This window comes from Accipiter gentilis, chromosome W, assembly GCF_929443795.1.
Source record: "Accipiter gentilis chromosome W, bAccGen1.1, whole genome shotgun sequence".
NCBI lineage: Eukaryota > Metazoa > Chordata > Aves > Accipitriformes > Accipitridae > Astur > Astur gentilis.
Genome location: NC_064918.1, coordinates 7,840,318 through 7,866,099, shown reverse-complemented (window position 1 = coordinate 7,866,099; position 25,782 = coordinate 7,840,318). Strand labels below are relative to the sequence as shown.

The 25,782-nt window shown below is 49.2% G+C and overlaps 1 protein-coding gene across 1 annotated transcript in view; it reads right to left on the bottom strand.

Moving 5' to 3' along the window:
- LOC126035236 (AP-4 complex accessory subunit RUSC2-like) overlaps positions 1–25,782 on the bottom strand; it is a 59,626-nt gene that overhangs the window by 10,296 nt on the left and 23,548 nt on the right. Inside the window, exons 3-9 of the mRNA XM_049793504.1 lie at positions 22,680–23,360; positions 21,851–22,051; positions 20,477–20,620; positions 10,921–10,997; positions 8,706–8,880; positions 7,639–7,744; positions 6,530–6,576 (exon numbers count right to left, since the gene is read on the bottom strand). Of these exons, the coding sequence (XP_049649461.1) occupies positions 6,530–6,576; positions 7,639–7,744; positions 8,706–8,880; positions 10,921–10,997; positions 20,477–20,620; positions 21,851–22,051; positions 22,680–23,360 (1,431 nt within the window). The remainder of the gene's footprint in view (positions 1–6,529; positions 6,577–7,638; positions 7,745–8,705; positions 8,881–10,920; positions 10,998–20,476; positions 20,621–21,850; positions 22,052–22,679; positions 23,361–25,782) is intronic.

Here is a 25,782-nt window from a genome sequence, read left to right as displayed (position 1 = left end):
AGGGGATGCAGCAGGTCAAGGGTGTCTGTCTCACTGTGCACTTAGCACTTAGTCATGCTGCTTCTAAGCATCTGGCAGTTTGGTCGTTGCTGCTGGGTTATCAGTACACTCCAAAAAGATTTCTGGTTGAAAAAACAGATACATCCAGTAAAAATCTTCTTTTCATTTGTCAGGAGGTTTTCCTTTCCATTTCCCACGCCTGAAGGTTTTCAGCTAAGTGTTCATACCTCCAGCCATATGAAGCTCTCAGGCACTGGGTAGGGTATGCAGAAATTTGGGGAGGGTTAGATTTGGTCTCCTGCAGGTAGACTGAGGGATTGGCATTGGAGGTGTGTCCTGGTTTCAGCTGGGATAGAGTTAACTGTCTTCCTAGTAGCTGGTACAGTGCTATGTTTTGAGTTCAGTATGCAAAGAATGTTGACAACACTGATGTTTTCAGTTGTTGCTCAGTAGTGTTTAGACTATAGTCAAGGATTTTTCAGCTTCTCATGCCCAGGCAGGGCACAAGAAGTTGGCACAGGACGCAACCAGGGCACCTGACCCAAACTGGCCAACGGTGTATTCCATACCATGGGACGTCCCATCTAGTATAGGAACTGGGAAGTGGGGGGGCAGGGAATCGCCGCTCGGGGACTAGCTGGGTGTTGGTCAGCAGGTGGTGAGCAATTGCCCTGCGCATCATTTGTACATTCCAATCCTTTTATTACTACTGTTGTCATTTTATTAGTGTTATCATTACCAATATTAGTTTCTTCTTTTCTGTTCTATTAAACCGTTCTTATCTCAACCCAGAAGTTTTCTTTTTTTCCAATTTTCTCCCCCATCCCACTGGACTGGGGGGAGTGAGTGAGCGGCTTTCTGGTGCTTAGTTGCTGGCTGGGGTTAAACCATGACAGTCCATTTTGGTGCCCAACATGGGGCAAGAAGGGTTGAGATAACGACAAACCTGACCAGAGCTTGTTAAAACAAATTTGTTCCAAGCGTTCATTATGTTGATTTATGTGTTCTTAGAGTTGTTGCTCTGGTTTTTAAAGCTCTGTTATGTATCACCTCGCTTGCTGTATGTAGTTCCTCTTCTACTTCTTATCATCCGTGGGAGGTGGCTTAAGGTTTTCGCTTTGATGTATGGTATAACACTGGTTTATGGTATGATAAAGTCATCGGCTGTGGGATTAATCCGGTATTTGCACTTAGCATTGTCACCTTTATACTGCGGGAGCCATCTGTGGGAAAGTATTAATAATTATACCATTTACTTTTCCTCCATGGAAAACCAGTCTATGGGTGGGGTACCTTTCTTCCCCTCCCCTTTCTCCTTCAGTCCAGTTACAATGGTGTTTGAGAATTTTGAAAAATTTGAATACTCCTGGGGTGTTGGGACTAGCACGGTCCTAGCCCTACTGCTAGGAATTAGCATACTTCTGAATGTGGTTCAGCTCTCGTTTAAGGTTAAACAGCTATTTAAGAAGATCACCCAGAGATGTGACCCAAGGCTGGATAATTATGAGTGGCAGGGTGTGTGAGGTAGTATGGGCAAGTACCTAGAAAAGTGGGCACCTCCAATGTTCTGGAAATTCACCCCTGAACAAGTGCAGGATCCAGAAGAACTAGTAAAATATTTGGAAAAGGTATGCTGTCATCCCGGCAGCTCCAGAGAGATACAAATCACTGCAACGTGCTGGGGCCTGGCCCATGCCTATCGAGCCCTGTTTGACACCACTCAGTACCCTCAAGGGGAAGAGAAAGTCTCTAGACCTAACAACAAAACGATGAGCACCGCGGCCACCCAAACCTCGACAATGGGCGCTGCGGCCCCTCCAGGCCTGGCAAGGAGCATTGCAGGCACCCAGACCTTGGCGACAGGCACCGTGACCCCTCCAGCCCCAGTGACGAGAACTCGGGCTACCCAAACCTCAACAACAGGCACTGCAGCCCCTCCATCCCCGGCAATGAGCACTGCAGCTACCCAAACCTCAAAAACAGACACTGCAGTTATCCAAAACCCAGCGAGCGATGCTGCAAATGAACCAGCGGACCAACCTGTACCAGTATCAGTTGCCCCCGTACAGAAAAAGAAATATACAAAAAAAATCAGTTCGCTTAGCAAAGGATGAAGGTGAACCAGGGTCATCACAGGAAGCGGAGGAAGAGGCAGAACCAGAGGTAATAACCCGGTCCCTATCCTTGAGTGAGCTGCGGGATATGCGAAAAGATTTTGGCCGCCATATAGGTGAGCATATTATCACCTGGCTCCTCCGATGCTGGGACAATGGGGCTAATAGCTTGGAATTACAAGGTAGGGAAGCCAAGCAGCTGGGATCACTTGCCAGGGAAGGTGGCATTGACAAGGCAATTGGAAGAGGGACACAAGCCATCAGCCTCTCTGGAGGCGACTCCTGTCAAGTGTGAAGGAAAGGTACCCCTTTAAGGAAGATGTTATATGTCAATAAAGCAAGTGGACGACCATGGAAAAAGGTATCCAATATCTGAGGGAATTAGCTGTGCTAGAGACAATTCATCATGACCCGGACAACACACAATTGCCCAAAGATCCAGACGAACTCCAATGCACACGACCCATGTGGCAGAAGTTTGTACAAAGCGCACCATCGTCCTATGCCAACGCATGGGCAATAATGTCCTGGAAGGATGAAGAGGCACCAACACTGGAGGAAGTGGCTCGCCAACTCCGTCAATACGAAGAAAATCTCTCCTCCTCCCTACAAGCCTGCATTTTGGCTGTGGAGAAGCTGTCCCAGGATGTCCAACAAATCAAAGAGGATATGTCCTACTCCACACTTGTAAGGACCAATGTCTCAGCTACTAGGAGTGAGCGGTCTTCTGCCCGAGAGAGAGAATATAGAAGGTACACACCACGAGGTGCCGTGTGTTTTTACCTATGTGATCAGGGAGAGGACATGAGGAAATGGGATGGAAAACCTACCTCGGTCCTAAATGCACGGGTACGTGAACTGCGAGGAAAAACCCCCACAAAAGGGGATTCTCCCAGGAAAAATGCCACTCCAGTTTCCAAACAGAGTAGAAGGGCTGACTTTATTTCCGATCCTCTTGAAGGGACTTCTGAGCCAATTCTACGAGAAGTGAATACTGAATACTCTAACCAGAATTAGAGGGGCCCTGCCTCCAGCCAGGTGGAGGAAAGGGATAACCGCGTCTGTTGGACTGTGTGGATTCGATGGCCTGGCACGTCAGACCCACAGGAGTATAAGTCTCTAGTAGACACCGGTGCACAGTGCACTCTAATGCCATCAAGTTATAAAGGGGCAGAACCCATTTGTATTTCTGGTGTGACAGGGGGATCCCAAGAGCTAACTGTATTGGAAGCTAAAGTAAGCCTAACTGGGAATGAATGGCAGAAACACCCCATTGTGACTGGTCCAGAGGCTCCGTGTATCCTTGGCATAGACTATCTCAGGAGGGGGTATTTTAAGGACCCGAAGGGGTATCGATGGGTTTTTGGTATGGCTGCCTTGGAGACGGAGGGCACTGAACAGTTGTCTACCCTGCCTGGTCTCTCTCAAGACCCTTCGATTGTGGGGTTGCTGAAGGTTGAAGAACAACAAGTGCCAATTGCTACCATGACGGTGCACCGGCGGCAATATCGAACCAACCCAGACTCTCTGATTCCCATCCACAAACTGATTCGCCAACTGGAGAGCCAAGGAGTGATCAGCAAAACTCACTCACCCTTTAATAGTCCCATATGGCCAGTGCGGAAGTCTAATGGGGAGTGGAGATTAACAGTTGACTATCGTGGCCTGAATGAAGTTACACCACCGCTGAGTGCTGCCGTTCCAGCTATGCTAGAACTTCAATACGAGCTAGAGTCAAAGGCAGCCAAGTGGTATGCCACAATTGACATTGCTAAAGCGTTTTTCTCAATCCCTCTGGCAGCAGAGTGTCGTCCACAATTTGCCTTTACTTTGAAGGGTGTCCAGTACACTTGGAATCGATTGCGCCAGGGGTGGAAACACAGCCCCACCATTTGCCATGGACTAATCCAGACTGCACTGGAAAAAGGTGAAGCTCCGGAACACCTGCAATACATTGATGACATCATCGTATGGGGCAACACAGCAGAAGAAGTCTTTGAGAAAGGGAAGAAAATAATCCAAATCCTTCTGAAAGCTGGTTTCGCCATAAAGGAAAGTAAGGTCAAGGGACCTGCACAGGAGATCCAGTTTTTGGGAATAAAATGGCAAGATGGATGCGGTCAGATCCCAATGGACGTGATTAACAAAATAGCAGCTATGTCTCCCCCAACTAATAAAAAGGACACACAGGCCTTCTTAGGTGTCGTAGGGTTTTGGAGAATGCATATTCCAAATTACAGTCAGATTGTAAGCCCTCTCTATCAAGTGACCAGGAAGAAGAATGATTTTAAACGGAGCCCTGAGCAACAACAAGCCTTTGAACCAATTAAACGGGAGATTGTTCATGCAGTAGCCCTTGGACCAGTCCGGACAGGACAAGATGTTAAAAATGTGCTCTACACTGCAGCTGGGGTGAATGGCCCTACCTGGAGCCTCTGGCAGAAAGCACCTGGGGAGACCCGAGGCCGACCCCTGGGGTTTTGGAGTCGAGGATATCGAGGATCTGAGGCTCGCTATACTCCAACTGAAAAAGAGATATTGGCAGCATATGAAGGAGTTCGAGCCGCCTCAGAAGTGGTTGGTACTGAAACACAGCTCTTCTTAGCACCCCGACTGCCAGTGCTGTGCTAGATGTTCAAAGGGAGGGTCTCCTCTACACATCACGCAACTGACGCCACATGGAGTAAGTGGATCGCACTGATCACACAACGGGCTCGCATAGGAAACCCCAGTCACCGAGGATTTTTAGAAGTGATCACGGACTGGCCAGAAGGCAAAGATTTTGGAATGTCACCAGAGGAGGAGGTAACACGGGCTGAAGAGGCCCCGCTGTATAATAAACTGCCAGAAAATGAGAGGCAATATGCCCTGTTCACTGATGGGTCCTGTCGCATTGTGGGAAAGCATCGAAGTTGGAAAGCTGCTGTATGGAGTCCTACACGACAAGTTGCAGAAACTGCTGAAGGAGAAGGTGAATCGAGTCAGTTTGCAGAGGTGAAAGCCATCCAGCTAGCATTAGATATTGCTGAAAGAGAGAAGTGGCCAGTGCTCTATCTCTATACTGACTCATGGATGGTGGCAAATGCCCTGTGGGGGTGGTTACAGCAATGGAAGCAGAGCAACTGGCAGCGCAGAGGGAAACCCATTTGGGCTGCCACACTGTGGCAAGATATTGCATCCCGGCTAGAGAATCTGGTTGTAAAAGTATGTCATGTAGATGCTCACGTACCCAAGGGTCAGGCCAATGAAGAACATCAAATCAAACAGCAGGTGGATCAGGCTACCAAGATTGAAGTGGCTCAGGTGGACCTGGACTGGCAACATAAGGGTGAGCTATTTATGGCTTGGTGGGCCCATGATACTTCAGGCCATCAGGGAAGAGATGCAACATATAGATGGGCTCGAGATCGAGGGGTGGACCTGACCATGGACGCTATCATGCAGGTTATCCATGAATGTGAAACATGTGCTGCAATTAAGCAAGCCAAGTGGTTAAAGCCCCTGTGGTATGGAGGGCGATGGCTGAAATATAAATTTGGGGAAGCCTGGCAGATTGACTATATCACACTCCCACAAACTTGCCAAGGCAAGTGCTATGTGCTGACAATGGTGGAAGCAACCACCGGATGGCTGGAAACATATTCTGTACCCCATGACGCTGCCCGGAATACTATCCTGGGCCTTGAGAAGCAGGTCTTGTGGCGACATGGCACCCCAGAAAGAATCGAGTCAGACAACGGGACTCATTTCCGAAACAACCTCATAGACACCTGGGCCAAAGAGCATGGCATTGAGTGGGTGTATGATATCCCCTATCATGCACCAGCCTCTGGGAAAATTGAGTGATACAATGGACTGTTAAAGACTACATTGAGAGCAATGGGGGGTGGAACCTTCAAACATTGGGATACACATTTAGCAAAAGCCACCTGGTTAGTCAACACCAGAGGATCTGCCAATCGGAGTGGCCCTGCCCAATCAGAATTTTTACATACTGTAGAAGGGGATAAAGTCCCTGTAGTGCACATGAAAAATATGTTAGGGAAAACAGTCTGGGTTACTCCTGCCTCAGGCAAAGGTAAACCCATTCGTGGGATTGCTTTTGCTCAAGGGCCTGGGTGCACTTGGTGGGTAATAGCTGCAGCTGGGAAGGACATGGCTGGCCAGGCTCTCAACAGCTCAGGTGGAGGGAGCTGCATGGAGCTTTGACTTCTACCTCATTCCCTTTAGCTGAGCAGCCCTCCAGCAACACGTACACTGGGACTATGTATAGTCTAGTCCTTCAGCTCAGAGCAGAGGGGAGCAGCCTAGGCTGAGAGACCAACAAGAGACATGCGTGCCCCAGAGCTTAGATCTGTGCTCTACATTGTGCAGAATTTGGCCCCCTCTGCAGCCCACAGCCCTCAGGCTCTTACCTTCATGGTTGAAGAGGTGGTTGAACCAGAACTCCAAGGACCGGATACTGCAGGAAGGGAAAACAAGCAGGGAAAGAAAGAAAAAGTGAAAATAAATTCACCCCCTTCATCCTAGCTGTTCTACAAGAAGCATGGCTGGAAAAGGGCATTTACACAGCATAGCCCTGTGAACCTCAAGGCCTAGTGAAAGGACAGTGGCTCACTCCCATCAGCATGCACTGACCACAGCCACCCAGCTTGTCACAGAGCCAGTTTGCTTTACATGAAGCATTGTGCAACCGTAACCCCTAACAGCAACCATGTTTCCAGCAAGTTTCCTTACCATTTAGCTCCTATGTCCTTGGCAGAGCTTAGGTTTGCTGAGAAGGGCTCACATGAAAGAGGTAAATCATCTATAAACATGAGATCATTGCTGCAGGCTTGGCCCAAAATATGCTGGCATCCTGTGCCAGCAGAGGAGAGCTGGGCCATCCTGGGTAGGGAGAGCAGGGCAGAGCTTGCTCCTGCTTGTAGGGGTCCCCCAACATTTGGAGATCTTGGGGACTCTGTTGCCACTGTTGGAGCTCTTGCTGATTGCTGGAGAGGAGCAGGGAAATACCATCCTAACAGTACTCATCCCTTTACCGCAGCCACCTTCTGTTTAACACAGAGTGTAGTGCACACACTCCTTATCCAATCTGGAAGGGTCAGCCTTGAGTCCTGAACCAGGGCAATTTCTCCTTCAAAGCCTCATGCACTGGGATTCACTGCAGCTCCAGGAAGCAGTGATTTAAGCAGGGATTTTCAGGAGTAATTTATGCATATGTTATGTCTATCCCTATATGAACACTGACAGACAGACTCTTCCCACCTAATGTTCTGAGGCTAAAACAAGCTGACAATGTTCTTCAGTGGGCTACAACCAGCCCTTCTCAGCTCTGGCCTGGTAGGGGTAGGTTTTGATCCTTCTGAAGCTCACAGCTTCTTCCTTCCCTCACCTACAGCTGGGGAGTGGCTTCCCAGGTTTCTTAAGTCTTTTCATTGGCAACTGTGCCTGCTTGCAGTCAAGGACCAGCACCTGCTGCCAGCCCTGGACAGTGACATGCAGTCAGCCCAGGGAGCCTGCTTACTTGAGGAGGCCAAAGATGAATGCATTGAACCTCATGGTGTGGTTGGTGAGCTCTGTGTACTGGCTGATCTTGCTATAGAGGCTGTGCAGCAACTTGGTAGAGGGGCCTATGGAGAGAAGCGAAATGTTGAGATTAGTTGTGGTCAGCAAAGCCAAAAGGGCATCACAGGAAGGAGCATCAAGGCAAAGACAGAAGTTGGCTGGGTGCCCATGCCCGTATGTGCATTTCCCCTCCACCAATTATCAAGATGAGCTCGCTCCATCCCAAGAGTTAGACTTCAGAAGGGGTGAAGTTGTGGTCTGTCCCAGACTGCCACTCCAAAACTTTGGGAGAGTTTCAGTGGATGAAAGTACCCCAGGGACCTGTCTTTTACACTATAGGGACAATCATGGCCCTCAGCTCAGAATCAGCAGGTAAACGGAATATTATGGTGGGTAGTTATAATTTGGGGTATCTGCAATCACAGAGATAACCCCAGAGCTGGAGATTTGCCACAGACAGGCTAGGAGGCTTCCCAGCCGTGGATGTAAGCTCTTCATGATGCAGAAATCAGCGTGGCCCTGCCATCTATAACCTCAGAAAGGAGTTCTCCTGAATGGTAGCCACTGCCACAATCCAGGGTGCAGACTGGTACTAGCAGAGGGTGCAGGTGATGTGGGCTTGCTTGAGCAAAATGAGCTGTGCATGCAAATTTTCTTACAGACCAGCTCTGCCTTATACAGTAGCTGCACAGGGCTAAAGATGAAGGTCTAGAAACACCCTGGAAACTTAGAGGATGGAAAAGGGCATTCTTTTAGGTTTTTTTTCTTTCTTTTTTTTTTTTTTCTATTGCTAGGGGCTGTTATAGAAGAATTTAGAAATTTCAGGAAAAATGACAATAAATATTTGGACAGAATATAGCAGTGGCTCTCCCACCTTGCAAGAGAAGGTCAAGGTGCATCTTGTTCCACACAGGGAGCCAGGTATTATTCTGCATCTGCATCCTTATAGTCAGCCTTCCCTAGCACCTCCCAGCCACAACACATGAGTACTACAGAGCAATGGGCATCACTGCACACCCTCCATACCTAGCTGGGTGGATGCCTCCACCATGCTCCAGGGGATGTTCCTCCTCTGGCCAATGATCATGTCCAGGACATAAGCCTTGAGCCCGTCACTCAGGATGTCCCAGACAGCAGGGCACAGGTATTTCAGGATGAGATGCCCCACGTTGGGACTCACGGAGCTATTCCCAAGTTTGGCCTAAGGGAGAACAGGCAACAGGGAGAGGGTTGGTAACTGCTCTACAAGGTACAGATGCATGCAAACAGTCCAGTCCCACTTGCCTACTACAGACACCCAGCAGGCAACATCCAGGCTACAGTGATGCTCCTTGAACAGGCATGCTCTTCTCCTTTACCCTTTCTGCCTCATACACCAATTCTGGGTTGCTCCCTGCAAGGTCTGCCCCAGGCTGGGATGAGGCAACAGCTTGGGAAGGGAATATCCCATCTTGAGAAGAGGATATCTCCGTTAGAAAGGATGCCCAGTTCTCCCTATGGGTATAACAAGGCTGTCCTGCTAGAGGAAGAAGAGAGTAGGGGCTTTTTCTGCTGTTGTAGATTTTCTTGTTGATATTTTTAAAGTAGGAAGCAGCAAGCAACATAGGAACTTCCAGTACTGAGAGGTTAAGGAACACTTAACTCAGTGACATGCCGAGCTATAATTCCTAGGGATTAGTATAAATAAACAGGGTGAGGGCAAAATGGATGAACAGAGCCCAGGTTGAGGTGAGGAAGCATGTAAGAGCCCAGCATCAGCAGAGCAGGGACATATTCTGCTGCATACAGTCCTTGAGCTGCCGAGGGGGTCTATCCAAAGGGGTCAGCCCCAGGCCTTGCACATCATGTCAGTGGTCCCAGGCAGTTGTGTTCAGGGCACAGATTTTACCAGCTGAGCTGGAATTACACTGGCCAGTTGGCACGGGTCCACAAAGGTCCTGAACTGAGACTGAACTTCTGGGTCAGGAATAATCCTGCCAGATCCATTGAGTGTGGGAGCATCAGGGACGAGTGCTGCCTTTTGACAGGTGAATGCTCAGCCCTTGGCACACTGACACATATTGAAACCCCAGATCAAAACCACAGTGTTGTCTGGCAAGTAAAGTAATGGGGGAATGTTGCGATTATTCCCCAAACCAACAATGCAAGAATAGGAAATTCACAGTGAAGCTTTCAAAAGCTGCGGAAATCCAAATGGCTCTGGTTATGCAGCACAGCAATCTCTGCATCAGCAACAATTGTAATTAGGAGCAAATTACCCTGGTCTCTGAGATAAGATTGAATGGGCTTGGAATCTGTCCTAGTCAGGTTTCTCCTTGGGGATGGCATCACGGGGCAGTTATCATGTCCAAACAGTGTCACATTGCTGCCCCAGAGTCCCTGCAACTGAAGCAGAGTGTTCAGCTTTGAGAGGAGCCACCACAAAGATGCTGAGTGTCACAGGACTGCAAACACTGTCTGGCACAAACAGAAGTGAGCTTGCTCTGCCTGTGTTATTCCATAAATGGGAGATGAGGGGAGCACAGGCCAAAGACAGCCAGCCCCATGGGCAACCTACATGAACTCTGAAGCTAGTGGGTTCATGGGAAGGGCTATAGGGGAAGCCCAACTGCCTCAGATGGGCAATGACTGATGCACCTTTTTATCATTATGGAGCCCTGTGAGACATTAAGGGACTGGGGACACTGCACTGTGCCCTGGCATCAGTGCCAGAATAGAATCGCTGGATGAGTGGAGGAGGGAAACACAGCTTTCCGCTATATGAGAAAAAAGAGCTGGTATGCTGCATCAGACCAGAAGTCCGGTTGGCCTGATATTCTCTCTTATAAAGAGTCATGAGTAAGTACATAAGAAAGAGTCAAACCAGAGCAAACATATATAATACTTCCCCTTAATACTCTCCCATCCTACAACTACTTTCAACTCAGAGACTACTTAAGCTGGACATGATTCCTATGTGTTTAGTAGGCTCAATGAATTTCCCTTCCCTGTATTTTTCCGATCTTCCCTTAAATCCACATAACCTTTTAGCATCCCCAGCATCATACAGCAAGAATTGTGACGGATTTACTATCATCTGCTGCATGATGTACCATCACCTTTGTTTGTTTTGTTCTTGGTACTACTAGCTTCATTGGATACCCTGTAGTTTTTTAACTGGAAGAGAATGTAGAGGCAATCTTTCTCCATCCTCTCCATGTCACTCATGATGTTGAGAAGCCATACTGAAAGCAAGACTTACCTTCACCCCTGGATCCCTGCTGGTTCCAAAGTGAGCCACAATCAGGTCAACAGCAATGTTGATTGCCTTCACCAGACCTAGAGGGAAAGAGAGTCAGAGAGCTGCCTGAGGGGCTTCTAGGACAGACCCTGACCAAACACTTAATGAAGAAATCAGGCAGGGGCATTTCAAGCATATGTCAGCACACATGCCCTCTCTGGCAACATGATCAGCTCATGTTGGGTCTCTGCCAAAAACATGCAGAACCCCTCCTAACTCCTCACCAAATCTATCCTTGCTGGTTCCAACACTCATGTACCAGCCCAACAGTATGACAACCTTTACAAGTGGCTGAAGCATAAGACACCCTGTCAGTGTTCCCAAGGGACATGAACCATCACCTCCACGCACCATCCCTTGAGGGAGCACAGATGGAGTCTGAGGCAATGAGTCTTTTGCTGCTTTTATCTTACAAGGTGGCAGGGCAGAAGCTATGCATATGGCAAGCTATGTAATAACTTTCAGTAACAAGCCAGTGGTGGGTAATCTGACATCTGCATCGGTGTGATGCAAGAACAGAAGTGGAATAGAGGGGAAGGCTGCCATCTGGTAATCACCAACACATAGCTGGTAAAGGCATGGGAACCTTTCTGCACATCCCTTCCCTCTGATATGATACCGAGGCACCTGTCAACAACCCAGTCCCCAAAGCTTGCCTCTACCATGGGTCTCATCACAGCCATATCTTGTCCTGTTTTGGAATCCTTTCTCCTGCCCTTTTACATAAATGTCATAAATGTTTTATCATGTAGGACCCAACAGACCTTTTACCTTGTATTGGTTTTGTGTGGCAAGGTTTTGGTAGTGGGGGGGGGTGATAGGGGTGGCTTCTGTAAGAAGCTGCTGGAAGCTTCCCCTGTGTTCGAGAGCGAGCGAGCCCATACCAGCCGGCTCTAAGATGGACCCGCCGCCGGCCAAGGCCGAGCCAATCAGTGATAGTGGTAACGCCTCTGTGATAACATTTTTAAGAAGGAAAAAAAAGTTGGGACAGGGAAAAACAGCCGCCGAAGATTGGAGTGAGAACATGTAAGAGAAACAAGCCTGCGGACACCAAGGTCAGTGAAGAAGGAGGGGGAGGAGATGCTCCAGGTGCTGGAGCGAAGATTCCCCTGCAGCCTGTGGTGAAGACCCTGGTGAGGCAGGCTGTCCCTCTGCAGCCCAGGGAGGTCCACGGTGGAGCAGATATCCACCTGCAGCCCATGGAGGACCCCACGCCAGAGCAGGTGGGTTCCCGAAGGAGTCTGTGACCCCGTGGGAACCCCACGCTGGAGCAGGTTCCTGGCAGGACCTGCGGATCTGTGGAGAGAGGAGCCCACATTGGAGCAGGTTTTTTGGCAGGACTTGTGACCCCGTGGGGGACTCACGCTGGAGCAGTGTGCTCCTGAAGGACTGCACACCATGGAATGGACCCATGCTGGAGCAGTTCGTGAAGAACTGCAGCCCGTGGAAATGGCCCACATTGGAGGAGTTTGTGGAGGACTGTCTCCCGTGGGTGGGACCCCACGCTGGAGCAGGGGAAGAGTGTGATGAGTCCTGCCCCTGAGGAGGTGAAGTGGCAGAAAATAACATGTGATGACCATAAACCCCATCCCTGTCCCCCTGTGCCGCTGGGGGAGCTTGGTGGTGAAATCCGGGAGTGTAGTTGTGCCCGGGAAGAAGGGAGTGGTGGTGGGAAGGTGTTCTGAGATTTCATTTTATTTCTCATTACCTTGCTGTGGCTGATTTGTAATAAATTGAGTTAATTTTCCCAAATTGAGTCTGTTTGGCCTGTGACGGTAATTAGTGAATGATCTCTCCTGTCCTTATCTCGACCCGCAAGCTTTTTGTTATATTTTTCTCTCCCCTGTCCAGCTGAGGATGGGGGAGTGATAGAACGGCTTTGGTGGGCACCTGGTGTTCAGCCAGGGTCAACCCATCTCATACCTAAATTACAAAATCTAAGGCTAGCACATCTGCAACATCACACAGACTCACAGGTCTACCCTTGTATACTGAGACAGGCATGGCAGCATGCCCTGCCTTAGGGTTATACTCCTGTGCCTGCCTGCTCTCTCTCCCCTTTCTTGTGGACTTAAGATCCTTTCTAATCATACTTCCTGGGACAAGCAGCTCAAACATACTCCATGGCATGTGGCATGGTGCAGAGAACACAAGAACCTGCCGTGGAAACATCCATCAGTCCAGGGGGACATGTAGTTATGATGCTACAGTAGACAACGACAGGGAAAAAAACCATTATGTCTACAGAGATGACATGAGACAGAGAGAAACACTATTTGCGTTATGCTGCACTACACCTGTGAGAGACTGAGTTAATATCTCAAACATTGTGGTGGGGCAAGTTCTGCTTAAAGACAAACCCTGCACAGCAAGGAACCACAGGTGAAAAGAAGCTGATCAGCACAGATCAGCAACAGGACAGGGAGGGCATGCCGGAGGGTGCACAGATCCGTGTTCTGATGTGCTGAGCAGGGCAGCTCACCATGCATGGCAAAAGATCACATCTGCAGGGAAGGGGAAGCTACTCCCCAAACGACCCCCAAGCCCAAAGGCTCACAAACTGAACATGGTACCTAATTAGCCTAATGAGTTCGAGTGCCCATCCGAAGGAGGGGCAAGGATGATAAAAGGACACAAACTGAAGCCCCAGGTGCTCAAGCCCACTGGAACTGGACCCCTTGGCTTACTGGACCAACGCTGGACCCAGGACTGGTGAAATCTTTCTCTCTTCCTTTTTCTCTCCCTGTCTTCTCTCTTTCCTTTTCCATAATCCCTACACCTCATCCCTTTAAGACATAAAACCATTGACCAAGTCTGGGACTAAGAGTGGATCCAGCCACCCCTAGGCCCTTCTCTGAGAAGGACTCTAGAAAGCAAGGGGGTCTACTCTGAACCTGGTGACTCAATGGAAGGGATCTCCTTATTCCCTGAATTGATGTATATGGTTACCACGTGTAACATGGTTCCCTGAGGTAGTTCCATGCCAATTCCTGTTGTGAGAAACCCCGCCCCCTCTTATGCCTCCCCAGTTCAGTTTGCTTCTGTCATGAATAAAATCTTTAACTGATCGTTTGGTGTCGTTTCACCTTAATTTAGCCCAATGGAATTTCGAATTAAACACGACTCCCTGGTCTGTCCAGCCCAGGTCTGTCGGGGGATGCAACAAGTCTACGGAATTCCTGACAGTTCGAGAACAGCGCGACCTTGAGCAGCTTGTAGTATATCCTTGAGAAGTCTGGAAAGATCCGAGAAAACCAGTACGAAAACAAGATAGTGATAAGAAGAACCGTCCTGACAAACTCACCAATCATGAATTGTTAGTTACTAACTAAGCCAATCATATACTAACACATACTCTGAAGAAGGGGATAAAAAGGTGTGTTAGAACAATAAAGTAGCCATTTTGTGTGATCTATTACTTGTCGTGTCCGTCTCTACCGCGACAAACGGTGACCCCGATGCGCCTGAGCGAACAGATCATCTAACGGTGATAAATCCAGCACTAGAGAGAAGTATACCAGCGGCGACGAGAGCTGCGAAAGAGTATACTGGCAGCGAGAAAAGCTGCGGAGACGGAGCCCGGTGAAGCTGAGAGCAGTGGAATCTGCCTGGTCCGGACCTGAGCCTAGACACATAATAAGGTGAGCCACCGGGGACTAAACTGTTAGAATGGGGCAGAAATTAACAAAAGAAAAGGAGACGATTTTGTCTACCTGGAAAGCCCTATTAAAAAGAAAAGGGGTTAAAACCCCAGAACAAAGCCTGAAACGGATTTTAATACGGTGTAAGGTGCAAGGCTTTACAGCCACAACAGTTACTGCATTCAGTGTGGGTGCATGGCAAGCAGTGGGCTGGAAAATGTTTGATGAGATCTCTAAAGGACAGAAAGAGCTCTGTAAGTTGGCGATCGTATGGCGTCTATTACGTGAGACCCTGAAGGAATGGAAAGCAGAATGTGATGCGAAAGATCAGCAAAAGAAAGATGAGAAATCAGAAAATGTTATCAATGAAAAAGTTTCTGCTCAAGTAACAGCTGCGGCCAATGCTGCAATATCAGCAGTTGCGGGCAGAAAACCCCTCACAAGCAAAATCAGATCATACCCTTATTCACCTCCTCCTCCTACACCATTAATTACTTTACCGGGCGATGAGGGGCCCTCCTCACCTACTGGTGCGGCGGCAGAAGGGGTGACTCCATCAGCCCCCCCCGAAGAGAAAAATGTGGCGATTAACACTGAGCCGAAAAGCCAGGGCCGTAACGAAAGTGAGGGCCGAAAGGATGGTGAGACTCAAACCGAATGTGAGGGCCGCACGGAAAATGAGAGCAAAAATGAAGCTGAGGCAGAAAAATCTCTAATTGACGCTATGCGATCCCTGCAGCTCGCAGATAAAACCATACCAAAAGAACCCCTGCCATGGACTCTCCCTCCGTCCACAGTAACTGTGGTCCCGAGATCCCCTGATCAATTTTGGGAAGGAGTTAGAAGATATGCTGCCGACTCCGGCAACTGGGATCTAGTAGAACGCCTCAGCCCGTGCTCTCTAACACCTGCATTTCTAATGCCTCTAGATAACGCAGCAGAGGCTCCTGTTACATTTCCTGTTTTCAAAGCTGCTGCGGGCACGAACCGGCAAGATGAGCACACTCCAATCGGCTGGAGAGTAGTGCAGGATTTGCAGAATAAAGTACAAAAATTTGGAATCAATTCTCCTGAGGTAATGCAACTTATTCGTATAATTAGCACAGATCTGCTGTGTCCATATGACATTATGCATCTAGCACAAGTGCTGTTTCAGCCCGTACAATTGCAAGTATTTCAATCCACCTGGAGGCAGATGGCACGCGCGGCGGCGCTGCATAATTCACGACTGCCACAGGGTGACCCGAGATTAGGCCTTGGAGAGGATGCTTTGCTTGGTGAAGGGCAGTATAGTAACCCTCAGCTACAGGCTACATGGCCTCCGCTGGCTCTCGAACAAGCACGAAATATAGGCCTTATGGCAATAAAGCGAACAATGGATATGGCAGCTCTGAAGCAAAAATACATCACTATCCACCAAGGCCCCACAGAACCCTTTTTACAATTTGTAGAAAAAATATCTGCTGCCCTGGAAAAACAGGTAGAAGATGCGGTCTTAAGACAAATGCTATGCAAACAGTTGGTAAAAGATAATGCTAATGAGGACTGTCAAAAGATCATACAGGCTCTGCCAGGAGATCCTTCTGTCCCTGACATGGTAGCTGCATGTTCTAAAGTTGGGACGCTGGTACACACAGTGACCACCATAGTGAATGCTATGAGAAATTCTGGAAAGTGCTCTGGGTGTGGCAGCGAAGGGCACATCATGGTAACTTCTCCACACAAAACATCACCAGGTAAACAACCGGTGCACCACTCACCGGAGATTACTTGCAAGAAATGTGGGAAATCAGGACACTTTGCAAAACAGTGTCATTCCAAATTTCATGCTAATGGACAGCCGCTACAGGAAAACCACAAAATGAGTGTGAGAGGGCGCGCGAGGAGAACAAATCCCCTCCCGACAGCCGGCCAATTCCTCTCTGCGAACAATTGCCAGCTGCAACACCTGGCTTAGCAGGGTTGGATGTATCCACCGCTGACACAGTAACTCTAGCCACGAAAGACATCGTTAAGGTCCCTCTTAATGCAAGGGGTCCTATAGGACGGGGACTGAGTGCATTGCTACCGGGAAGATCAGGTAGCACGTTGAATGGAATAATCGTGCATGTGGGAGTTATTGATGCTGCTTTAACAGGTCAAATTTGCGCGATGATTTCGACCCCCTACCCACCAGTACCAATTCCTAAAGGTACTCGCATTGCTCAACTTGTTCCTTTTTCGAGTTCTATTTCAAAAGCAGAACAACGACTGCGATGCGATGGAGGCTTCAGCTCCACGGGACCCCCTCAGGTCTGCTGGTCTCAGACTGTCTCATCATCCTGACCACATATGACGTGCACACTGTCGAATCACGGAAGATCTCCGACTACAGTAAGGCTTGCAGGGCTCCTGGATACCGGAGCCGATGTGACTATTATTGCCGATTATCTGTGGCCGTCTACCTGGCCAACAGAGGAGGCTGGTATGGGAGCAGTGGGGCTGGGAGGATCCACACGAGCGAAGATAGCAGCCACTCCAGTTCCGATTGCCAATCCTGAGGGCCAACAAGCAGTTAATAAACCATATGTGATGGCAGCTCCCCTCAATTTATGGGGGAGGGATTGCTTGTTGCAGTGGGGGGTGAGAATTATCACAGATTTTTAATGGGGGCCACTGTGCTGCAGGGTGTTAGACAACCCATGCTTGTTTTAACTTGGTTAACAAATAACCCTGTGTGGGTGGATCAGTGGCCCCTACCACTTGAAAAAATTAAAGGCCCTGCAAGAATTGGTAGCAGAACAACTAGCTGCCAGACACATTGAACCATCTCACAGTCTGTGGAATGCTCCAGTGTTTGTGAAAAAAAAAAAAAGAAAAAAAAAAAAAAAGAAATCAGGAAAATGGCAATTTTTGCATGACCTGTGGCAAGTCAATGCTGTCATGGCCACGATGGGGGCTCTGCAACCAGGCATGCCTTCACCTGCCATGATCCCTCAAGATTGGGAAATCATTGTCATGGACCTTAAGGGTTGTTTTTTTTTTACAATTCCACTAGCTTCCGAAGACAAAAAAAAAAATAAATAAATAAATAAAAAAAATTAAAAAATTTTTGCATTCTCTGTGCCTTCTATCAATCATGCAGAACCAGCAAAAAGATATCAATGGAGAGTTCTGCCACAGAGGATGAAAAATTCACCAACCACTTGTCAATCGTTTGTTGCACAAGCTCTGTCACCTGTACGGGAAAAATTCCCTACTAGTTATAGTTATCACTATATGGATGACATTCTGTTAGCGTCAGACAACAAGGAGCAGTTGAATGGCATGAACAATTTGGCCACGAATTTGCTACAACAATATGAGTTAGTTATTGCCCCTGAAAAAGAGCAAAAAATAGCACCCTGGAAATATTTGGGAATGACAATTACAAATAAGCAGGCTGTGCCCCAACCTGTGAAACTTAACCCTGCAGTTAAGACACTCAGTGATGTACAGAAATTAATGGGATCCTTGAACTGGATCAGGCCCTATCTTGGACTGACCAATTTGCAGTTACAACCTCTATTAGACTTATTAAAAAATTCCAATGATCCAACAGAACCCAGAATATTGAATAAGGAAGTGTTAAATGTAATTCACAGGGTGGAACAATGTATACACAAGAAATTTGTTTCTCAAATTGATCTGTCTCAATTGGTACAATTCTTTGTACTAATTGACAAAACAGTGCCATTTGGTGCTTTGGTGCAGTGGAATTCTGAGTGGGATGACCCATTACATATTTTAGAATGGATGTTTTTGTCATTTCTGGCCACAAAAAACTGCTCCTGGCTTGTTTGAACTTATTGCTGATGTAATCATAAAAGCCAGAAAACGATGTGTAGAACTAACATGACGTGATCCAGCTACGATTGTTTTACCTGTTCAAAATTGGTACTTTGAATAGTGTCTGGCAAACAATTACAAGCTGCAAGTGGCTATGGCGGGTTTTCAAGGACAGATCTCGTATCATCTACCGTCGCACCTGCTCCTGAAATTTGCTCGAGAAATACCATTTGGTCAGAAAAGCTTAAGCCAACCGGAACCTGTGAAAGGCCCTACTGTCTTCACAGATGGTTCTGGAAAAACAGGTAAAGCACCAGTAGTATGGTATGAAAACAACAACTGGAACAGCAAAGTAGTGTATCAAAATGGTTCTCCACAAATAGTAGAGCTGCGTGCACATGGCACACTGAAGCAGCAGCTTCAAAAACAAAAAGGGGGAATGATTGGGGAACCACCACAGACATGTTTAGATAACGTGGTTTGTGTTCTTAGCTTTCTCTATTATGGGGATAATTCTTCTCTACCTCCTTTTTTCAACACTTCTCTTTTTTCAACACAGAATTTACAAAGAGGCATCAAAGTACACATTAAAGATTTAGTTACTGGTCAGTGGAGTGGACCATGTGAGCTGTTAACCTGGGGGCAAGGTTATGCTTGTGTTTCTACAGATACAGGCCCACAATGGACTCCCGCTTGATTTGAATGACCATCATCATCTGGAACATCCCAGAGGGTGCAGCAATATGAATACCACCTCAACCAAAAACTAAGTGTAGGTCACCTTGACCAATATAACAGGTCAAGATTCTCTGTGCATTGCAACCGCATCACAAAGTCCATGAACCAATAGAGACGATGACTATGACTCATGCAGCGCGCCTGGCCAGCGAGCGCATGCGTCATAGGTTGCAAATGAGGCGGATTTTTGGCACCCGCTGGCCATGTGTGCTGAAATCCGTTCCTCTACAAATGTATAAATACCGGGATTTTCCGAAGAGCATCGGACTGGTGTACGGCAAGGCCATCGTTGCCTCCGTGGGGACGCCCACATAAAGCTGGCACCTACTGATTGCTGGGCTGAATTTGCGGAGCAAGACAGCACGAGAATGTACAGATGGTTCATCTACCTCACAGTCCTCGGATGGACGTAGGCATGGATACCACCGCAAACCAAAGAAAACATCTGGATGACCCTGGCTGACGTGACCGGACAAGATTTCTTATACCTTAGTACAACAACACCAAGCTATCCCTTTTTCACAGGTTTAATAGGGGGTTACACTGACATCGACAAAGTTTAAGAACTTATTGATGGAGACCCCTGTGCAGCAGGTCATGGACTCAATGGATGGGAATGCCTGGTTTTCACGGATCGGGCATTAACCCTCATTGCCACCCCAGGAATCACAAATTCTGGGGTGCCTGAATACAGACTGGTGTAGTATTATCAGATTTACTGCTAGACATTGGTAGTGTCAGACATGCTACACTATAAAATAGAGCTGCAATTGATTTCTTGCTTTTAGCACAAGGACAAAGATATTTGAGGGTTGGGGATTATCTGGATGGTTGATATCTCTGCTCAAGACTGTGGGGGTAGTGATCTTGATTGTGATAACTATGCTTCTAATGTTGCCCTGTCTTTTCAGCCTTCTGCAAAGGGCCCTGCAGAGGGCAGCCGGGATGATATTTTTAGCACAAATACAAAAAGGGGGAATTGTCGGGGGATGCAACAAGTCTACGGAATTCCTGACAGTTCGAGAACAGCGCGACCTTGAGCAGCTTGTAGTATATCCTTGAGAAGTCTGGAAAGATCCGAGAAGACCAGTACGAAAACAAGATAGTGATAAGAAGAACCGTCCTGACAAACTCACCAATCATGAATTGTTAGTTACTAAGCCAATCATATACTAACACATACTCTGAAGAAGGGGATAAAAAGGTGTGTTAGAACAATAAAGTAGCCATTTTGTGTGATCTATTACTTGTCGTGTCCGTCTCTACCGCGACACAGGTCGTGATGACACCACACCCTCCTCCACTGACACGAGACGCATGGACTCACTCACCCTTCTTCTGCAGCAGGTCGATGGAGATGGACTCTGTGTTGCCATCTGGGGAGAGGCAGAACTCAGTGGGGGGTTTCTCTGCTAGTGAGAAGTAGTCAGGGAAGATATCAACGTAGGTAAGCTGGAGTTGCCTCATAGACTGCCCTGCAGGACCAAGACAGGGAGGAGAAGGATCAGCCCCAAGCCCTTATACTAAAGCCTCTCCCACATTGTTTGCTTTTCTCAGAAGCAACCTCACCAGCAGGAGTCTTCACACCAGCCTGTCCAAGACAGCAAGGCTACAAGCTTGTTACTCTTCCAGCAATGGTTAGCAACATAAGCCTGTAGAGTTCAACCCCACAGTCCACCCAACATCTAGCTCCAGCTTGACTGGGGGGCCCATGGGCACTGGAAGATGCTGTGGGAGGTTCACCCTCATGAGCTGATGCTAAGGAAAACCTCGCTGCACCAGACTTTCAGGGCTGCTGTGTGGATAGCCCCAGCAAGTGGGGTCAAAAGTAGATCACAGAGAGAATCCCTACTTGTCACACACACAGGCATCAAACTACATGCCTTCTGCCTGTCCCCTGAGATGGTCTCTATTTTCAAGAGGTGACTTTTGCAGGAGATCTTTCATGTGCTTGATTTCCATCATCTGGTTGATTCCCCAGCTCTGGGCAAGGCATCTTCCTGTGAAGGAGGGATGAAGAAACTGTTTGGGTTGTCAGTGAGGTGTAGAGCTTTGGGGAATTCACTCCATGACTCGGGGCTGGCCTCAAGAATGCTCTCCCTCCCACAGACAGACCCCTTTGCTCCTCCTGGAGGACTCTCAAAGGTTCAGCCAAAAGCAGCCTGCCACTCTCGGCCTTTCCTACACAGGTTTTGGAGAACAGAGAAGACCTTAAGGGCAGAGCATGGAGAAGACAGAGCCCCATGGAGCCCTACAGTGTTGCCAGCTGCCCCATGGGAGCTACAGCCCAGCACCTAGCATGCTGCCAGAGTTGGGGCAGATACCGTGGAGCACAGACATGAGATCTCCAAGGGCCACAACTCCTGTATGAGACATGAACTACAAGCTGGACACAGCCTAGAAGCACTTGCTGAGGTCTGAGCCAGCTTTTGGGCCATTCACTTTCCCCTTCAATCCAGCCCAGAGCCAGACCTGACTGCTCTCACCTTGTGGAGAAGAAGGGAGGCTCCACACAGAGTGTACCCATCAGTGAGGCCATTTTCACCTTCATCTTGTACCCCTCAGCCCCACTGTAAGCAGATGCATCATCCCTCCTGCTCAGAGCAGGCAGAGCAGTGATGAGGCCAGGCATAGCTGGGATACTGAACCTGAGCCCCAAGGTCACCTCCCAAGACCCCCCCCCCCAGCAGAAAGGTGGTGCGCACCATTCAGCTTGCAGTGGAAATGGCTGGTGTTGAGAGTGCTGGGGAGCTCAAAGATGGGGTTTCCCCGGTTCAGCTGGGGCTCTTGCTGCCTCCTGTTTAGGCTGCCTGCTAAGCCAGGCAGCCCCGAAAGGTGGTCCAGACCCAGGGGGTTCCTCTGCCTGTACTCCCACCACTTCAGTGCTTGGGGGGACAGGTGATTTGCTAGAACGCCGCAGGCAGTGAACACCAGATGGCAGGATGTGAGCAGATGGGAGGACATGGAAGAGAAACAGGGAGAGAGATGAGAAAGAGGAAGGACAGAAAGAGAGGCAGCAAGTTAGTTAAAAGTCTAGCAGCATTTCAGGACATTAGCATACATACATGAAGGGAGGCAGAGGCCACAGCCTGGCAGAGCAGGGCAGGAGCCTGGATGGCCTCATGGCTGCGGGCAAAGAGGGAGCAGGATTGGGGTGCAAACACCTGGTGTGGGTTGCTGTAAGATCAGCAGCCCCATGCTGCCCTCTCCAGAGACACAGTGTAGAAGTCAGGACTGGACAGACATGCTTTTAGCATACCATTTTCTTTTGCAGGCAGAGTGATGATGAGGGCTGTTGGGTGTTGCAGCACCCAGATGCAATTTTGCCCCGAGCTGCAGCTATGAGGGAGAGTGGTACTATAGGGAGCAGTAGCCAGAGAGCTGGAGATGTTCCAGACTAGCACATCCTGGTGGATGGGAACCCACCATTGAGGGGCCATATTCCCATGTTGCTCAGGGGACCAGAGCTGCTGGTCTCACTGCTACTCCTCCAGTGGGGATCTGCATGTCCTCCTACTCTGCTCACGGGCATACCATCCACCGAGAGGGGCAGGAAGGACCCACTGTGGAGTTGGTACTCGGAGAGCGGTGGGCTTGGCTCCAGAGATGCCTCCTTCTTGGGAACAGGCTTGGGATTCTCCTTTTGCCTCAGGGCATCAGCTTTGGTCGCTTGGGAGGGTTGCGTGGCACTGAAAGCAGGGGAAGACCTCATGGGAAGCAGGCTGGCAGAGATGGGGCAGGATCTGCTCCTGGGAGGTTGGCTCTCTCCAGCCCTCTCTGTGGTAGATGAGGAAGAGGAGTCCACGCTTTGAAAGAAAGGCACGTTGCATCGCACAGGAGAGTAACTCCCCAGGGGGGGTGGACGGGTTGTCTCAGGGGCAGGCTTCTTAATGCAGCTGTCATTGCGGGAGGCAGCTCCATCCACTGAGCGCTGGGTCAGGAACGTGCTGTGGGCTTTGGTCCCTGCTGCCACCAATTGCTCTGCTGAGGTGGCCAAGGCTGAGGACTGGGAATTGGAGGAGATCTGCTGGCTGGCAGGCCAGTCGCTGGACAAGCTGTAGAGTTGGGAAAGGCTGGAGGCAAAATGGCTGCGCAGAGCACGGGCCTTGGGTGGCTTGCTGAAATGGTGCTGGAAAACAAAGGGCTGGATAGGCAGAGTCGTGGGACGCTGGTCCTTGCTGTAGCGTACCACAGGTTTGCAGTCTGTGCCACCACCTTCAAGGAGAGAAAAGGGGACAGAGTGTGAGGATGGGCAGGACAGTCATTGTCAGCCTGGCAGATCACAGGCAAAAGGGACCCTGCTCTCAGCTATGGGAAGAGGATGAGCTAGAGGCCAGTGACACAAGCAGAGTGGTTCAAGTTTGAACCAGTTACATATATTATGAGCTGGCAGGGTAAAGACATGTGGCCCCAAATGCAGAATTTCCAGCTGTTGACAGCTATCTGGAAGAGTAGGGCGCTGCACTGGGGGCTTCTCTCTCCTGGTAGGGTCACCAGATTCCCATCCCTTCCCCATCCTTTGGTCCCAGGACAGCACAAGCCATGGCCCCAAGCGCCTGCCCTTGGCCTGCCTCCATCCAGGCAGTACCACAAAGACATGTCCCAATGCACTGTGGTACAGCAAGATTTCTTATCCCGACTCACCCAACTGAGCAGAAGCATTACATGCAATAGCACCACAGCTCTGCATCCCACATTGCACTCAGTGCTGTCAGAAAGGCTGCTTGCTTCCCCTTCTCCCTCCTTCCTCTTTCTCCTGTAACTGTTCCCCCTCTGAGCACACAGGTCCCTTCCTCCCCCTGCCTGTACCAGATCCAAGCAGGATGTTCCCAACTGAATCAGGCCCACAGCAGAATAAGAAGAGCTTCCAACCCTGGAAAAGGCAGGTCTGCTTCAGCAAATGACTGACAGGGATTTCCTAAGGGTATGTGCTGGGCTGATCTCCTACACGTGCATGCCTGCAGCTCCTGGTGGGGCCACAATATCCTGAGGGACACAGCTGAAGTGTGACACACTGTGCACAACACACACAGCACTGGATGCACATATGGGGCTGACTGAGATCCCTGATCACCACACTGCATCCCAGCATGGCATGGCAGCTTCTGGCTTGCTTTCCCCAGCACTCCTCCAGCTCACAGCAAATTCTGGGACAAAGGACCCATTCCAAGCAGAGCCCTGGTGTTGCTTGCTGCCTGTGGGGTGTGCCAGGCCTCTCTCCCTATAGCTGGCCTTTAGCAGGGCTTGCTTTTCCTCTAGTCGCTTCTCAGACCCTCTAGGCTTGCATGCTGCTCTCAGCTGGCACGAGGCAGCTCTGCCTCTTATCTCCAGCTGCAGGCAGGAGCTTTCCATACAGTGCTAATGCCTGCCTTGCTGTCACAGTGCAGAGGAAGGGACCACAGCAGGGGGTGCAGGAACTGCTAGGATATATTGCCCTGAGAGCTCTTGTCTGCCCCCTCCTTCTGCTCCCTGAGCAGCTCTTGCTCCTTCCAAGCACTCCTTCTGCAAACCAAGAGGGCTGCTCCCACAGCTGCCTTCTCCCAGCAGAGACCTGCTTTCCCTGCCATCCCACACCTAGCACACATTCAAGGCTCAATAAACAAACAGGACAATACACAAAAAACTCTTGCTCCAAAGGCCAAAATCTCTCCCACACCTGCCATGGCAATGAATGACATGTTCTTCCTATCTCCTGCCAGAAATTTTCAGGGCATTAAATGGAGACAGTCAGGTCCTTGGCATGTTAGGGGCTATCTACCACAGCAGTCTGGTCAGAGCCCCATTTTAGACAGGGTCTTACCTGTGAAACAGGTACAAGAACTGTCTAGGGCAGAGATGGAGGTCTCCTGCCATGCTGGAGAAATGGCCGTACCTCTGATGGGACTGTCACACAGCTTCCTCACAAACACATGTAACGGCAATATCAAGGTGGAAAGCAATTCATGTATTACAGGCTTTCCTGCAGAGGGAGCTGGGACAATCACCCTCTAGAGGAACCTTTGCTGCAATCCAATGCACTGTGGAGGATATGGCCAGGATATTCCAGCAGAGACACACAGCTTCTCTAATCTCTGCAGGACTCATGTTGTAAGTCCTGGCAGAGACTGTGTGAGCTCTCTGACCCTGCATTGAGATGACTGCTGGCTATGCCTCTTCCCTCCCCACCTCTGCCCAATGTGGCTCCAAAGAAGAAAGGCTAAAAACTCCTCAGTGGTTCCTTTCCCTTCATCTGCTGGGAACATGGCTCTGCTGAGCATCTTCAAATCTCTGTCTTGGGAGCTAAAGGCAGGTGGTTCTCATGGACTAGGGGAGTACAATGCCCTGGAAGGGAGACAATCCTCCAAGCTGCACAGACCCCAAGTGCTAATGCTGTGTCCTCCCTTACATGATAGGAGAGGTTTGCACAGAACCTCAAAAGGCTTTAGAAATACAAGGACAAGACACTTGCACTGATCTGGGTCTGAAATAAGCACAGCAGGGTTTTGTCCCAAGGAGTGGTAGACCAGGAAACAAACTGCACAGGCACTGGTCTCCCATTGCCATGCAGGTTCCTCTGCTGCTCCCCTCATGTCCCAAAAAGCAGCCTTTCTTTTTACTTCTCCATTCTGCCTAGTTTGGCTCCTTACTGTCTGCTTGG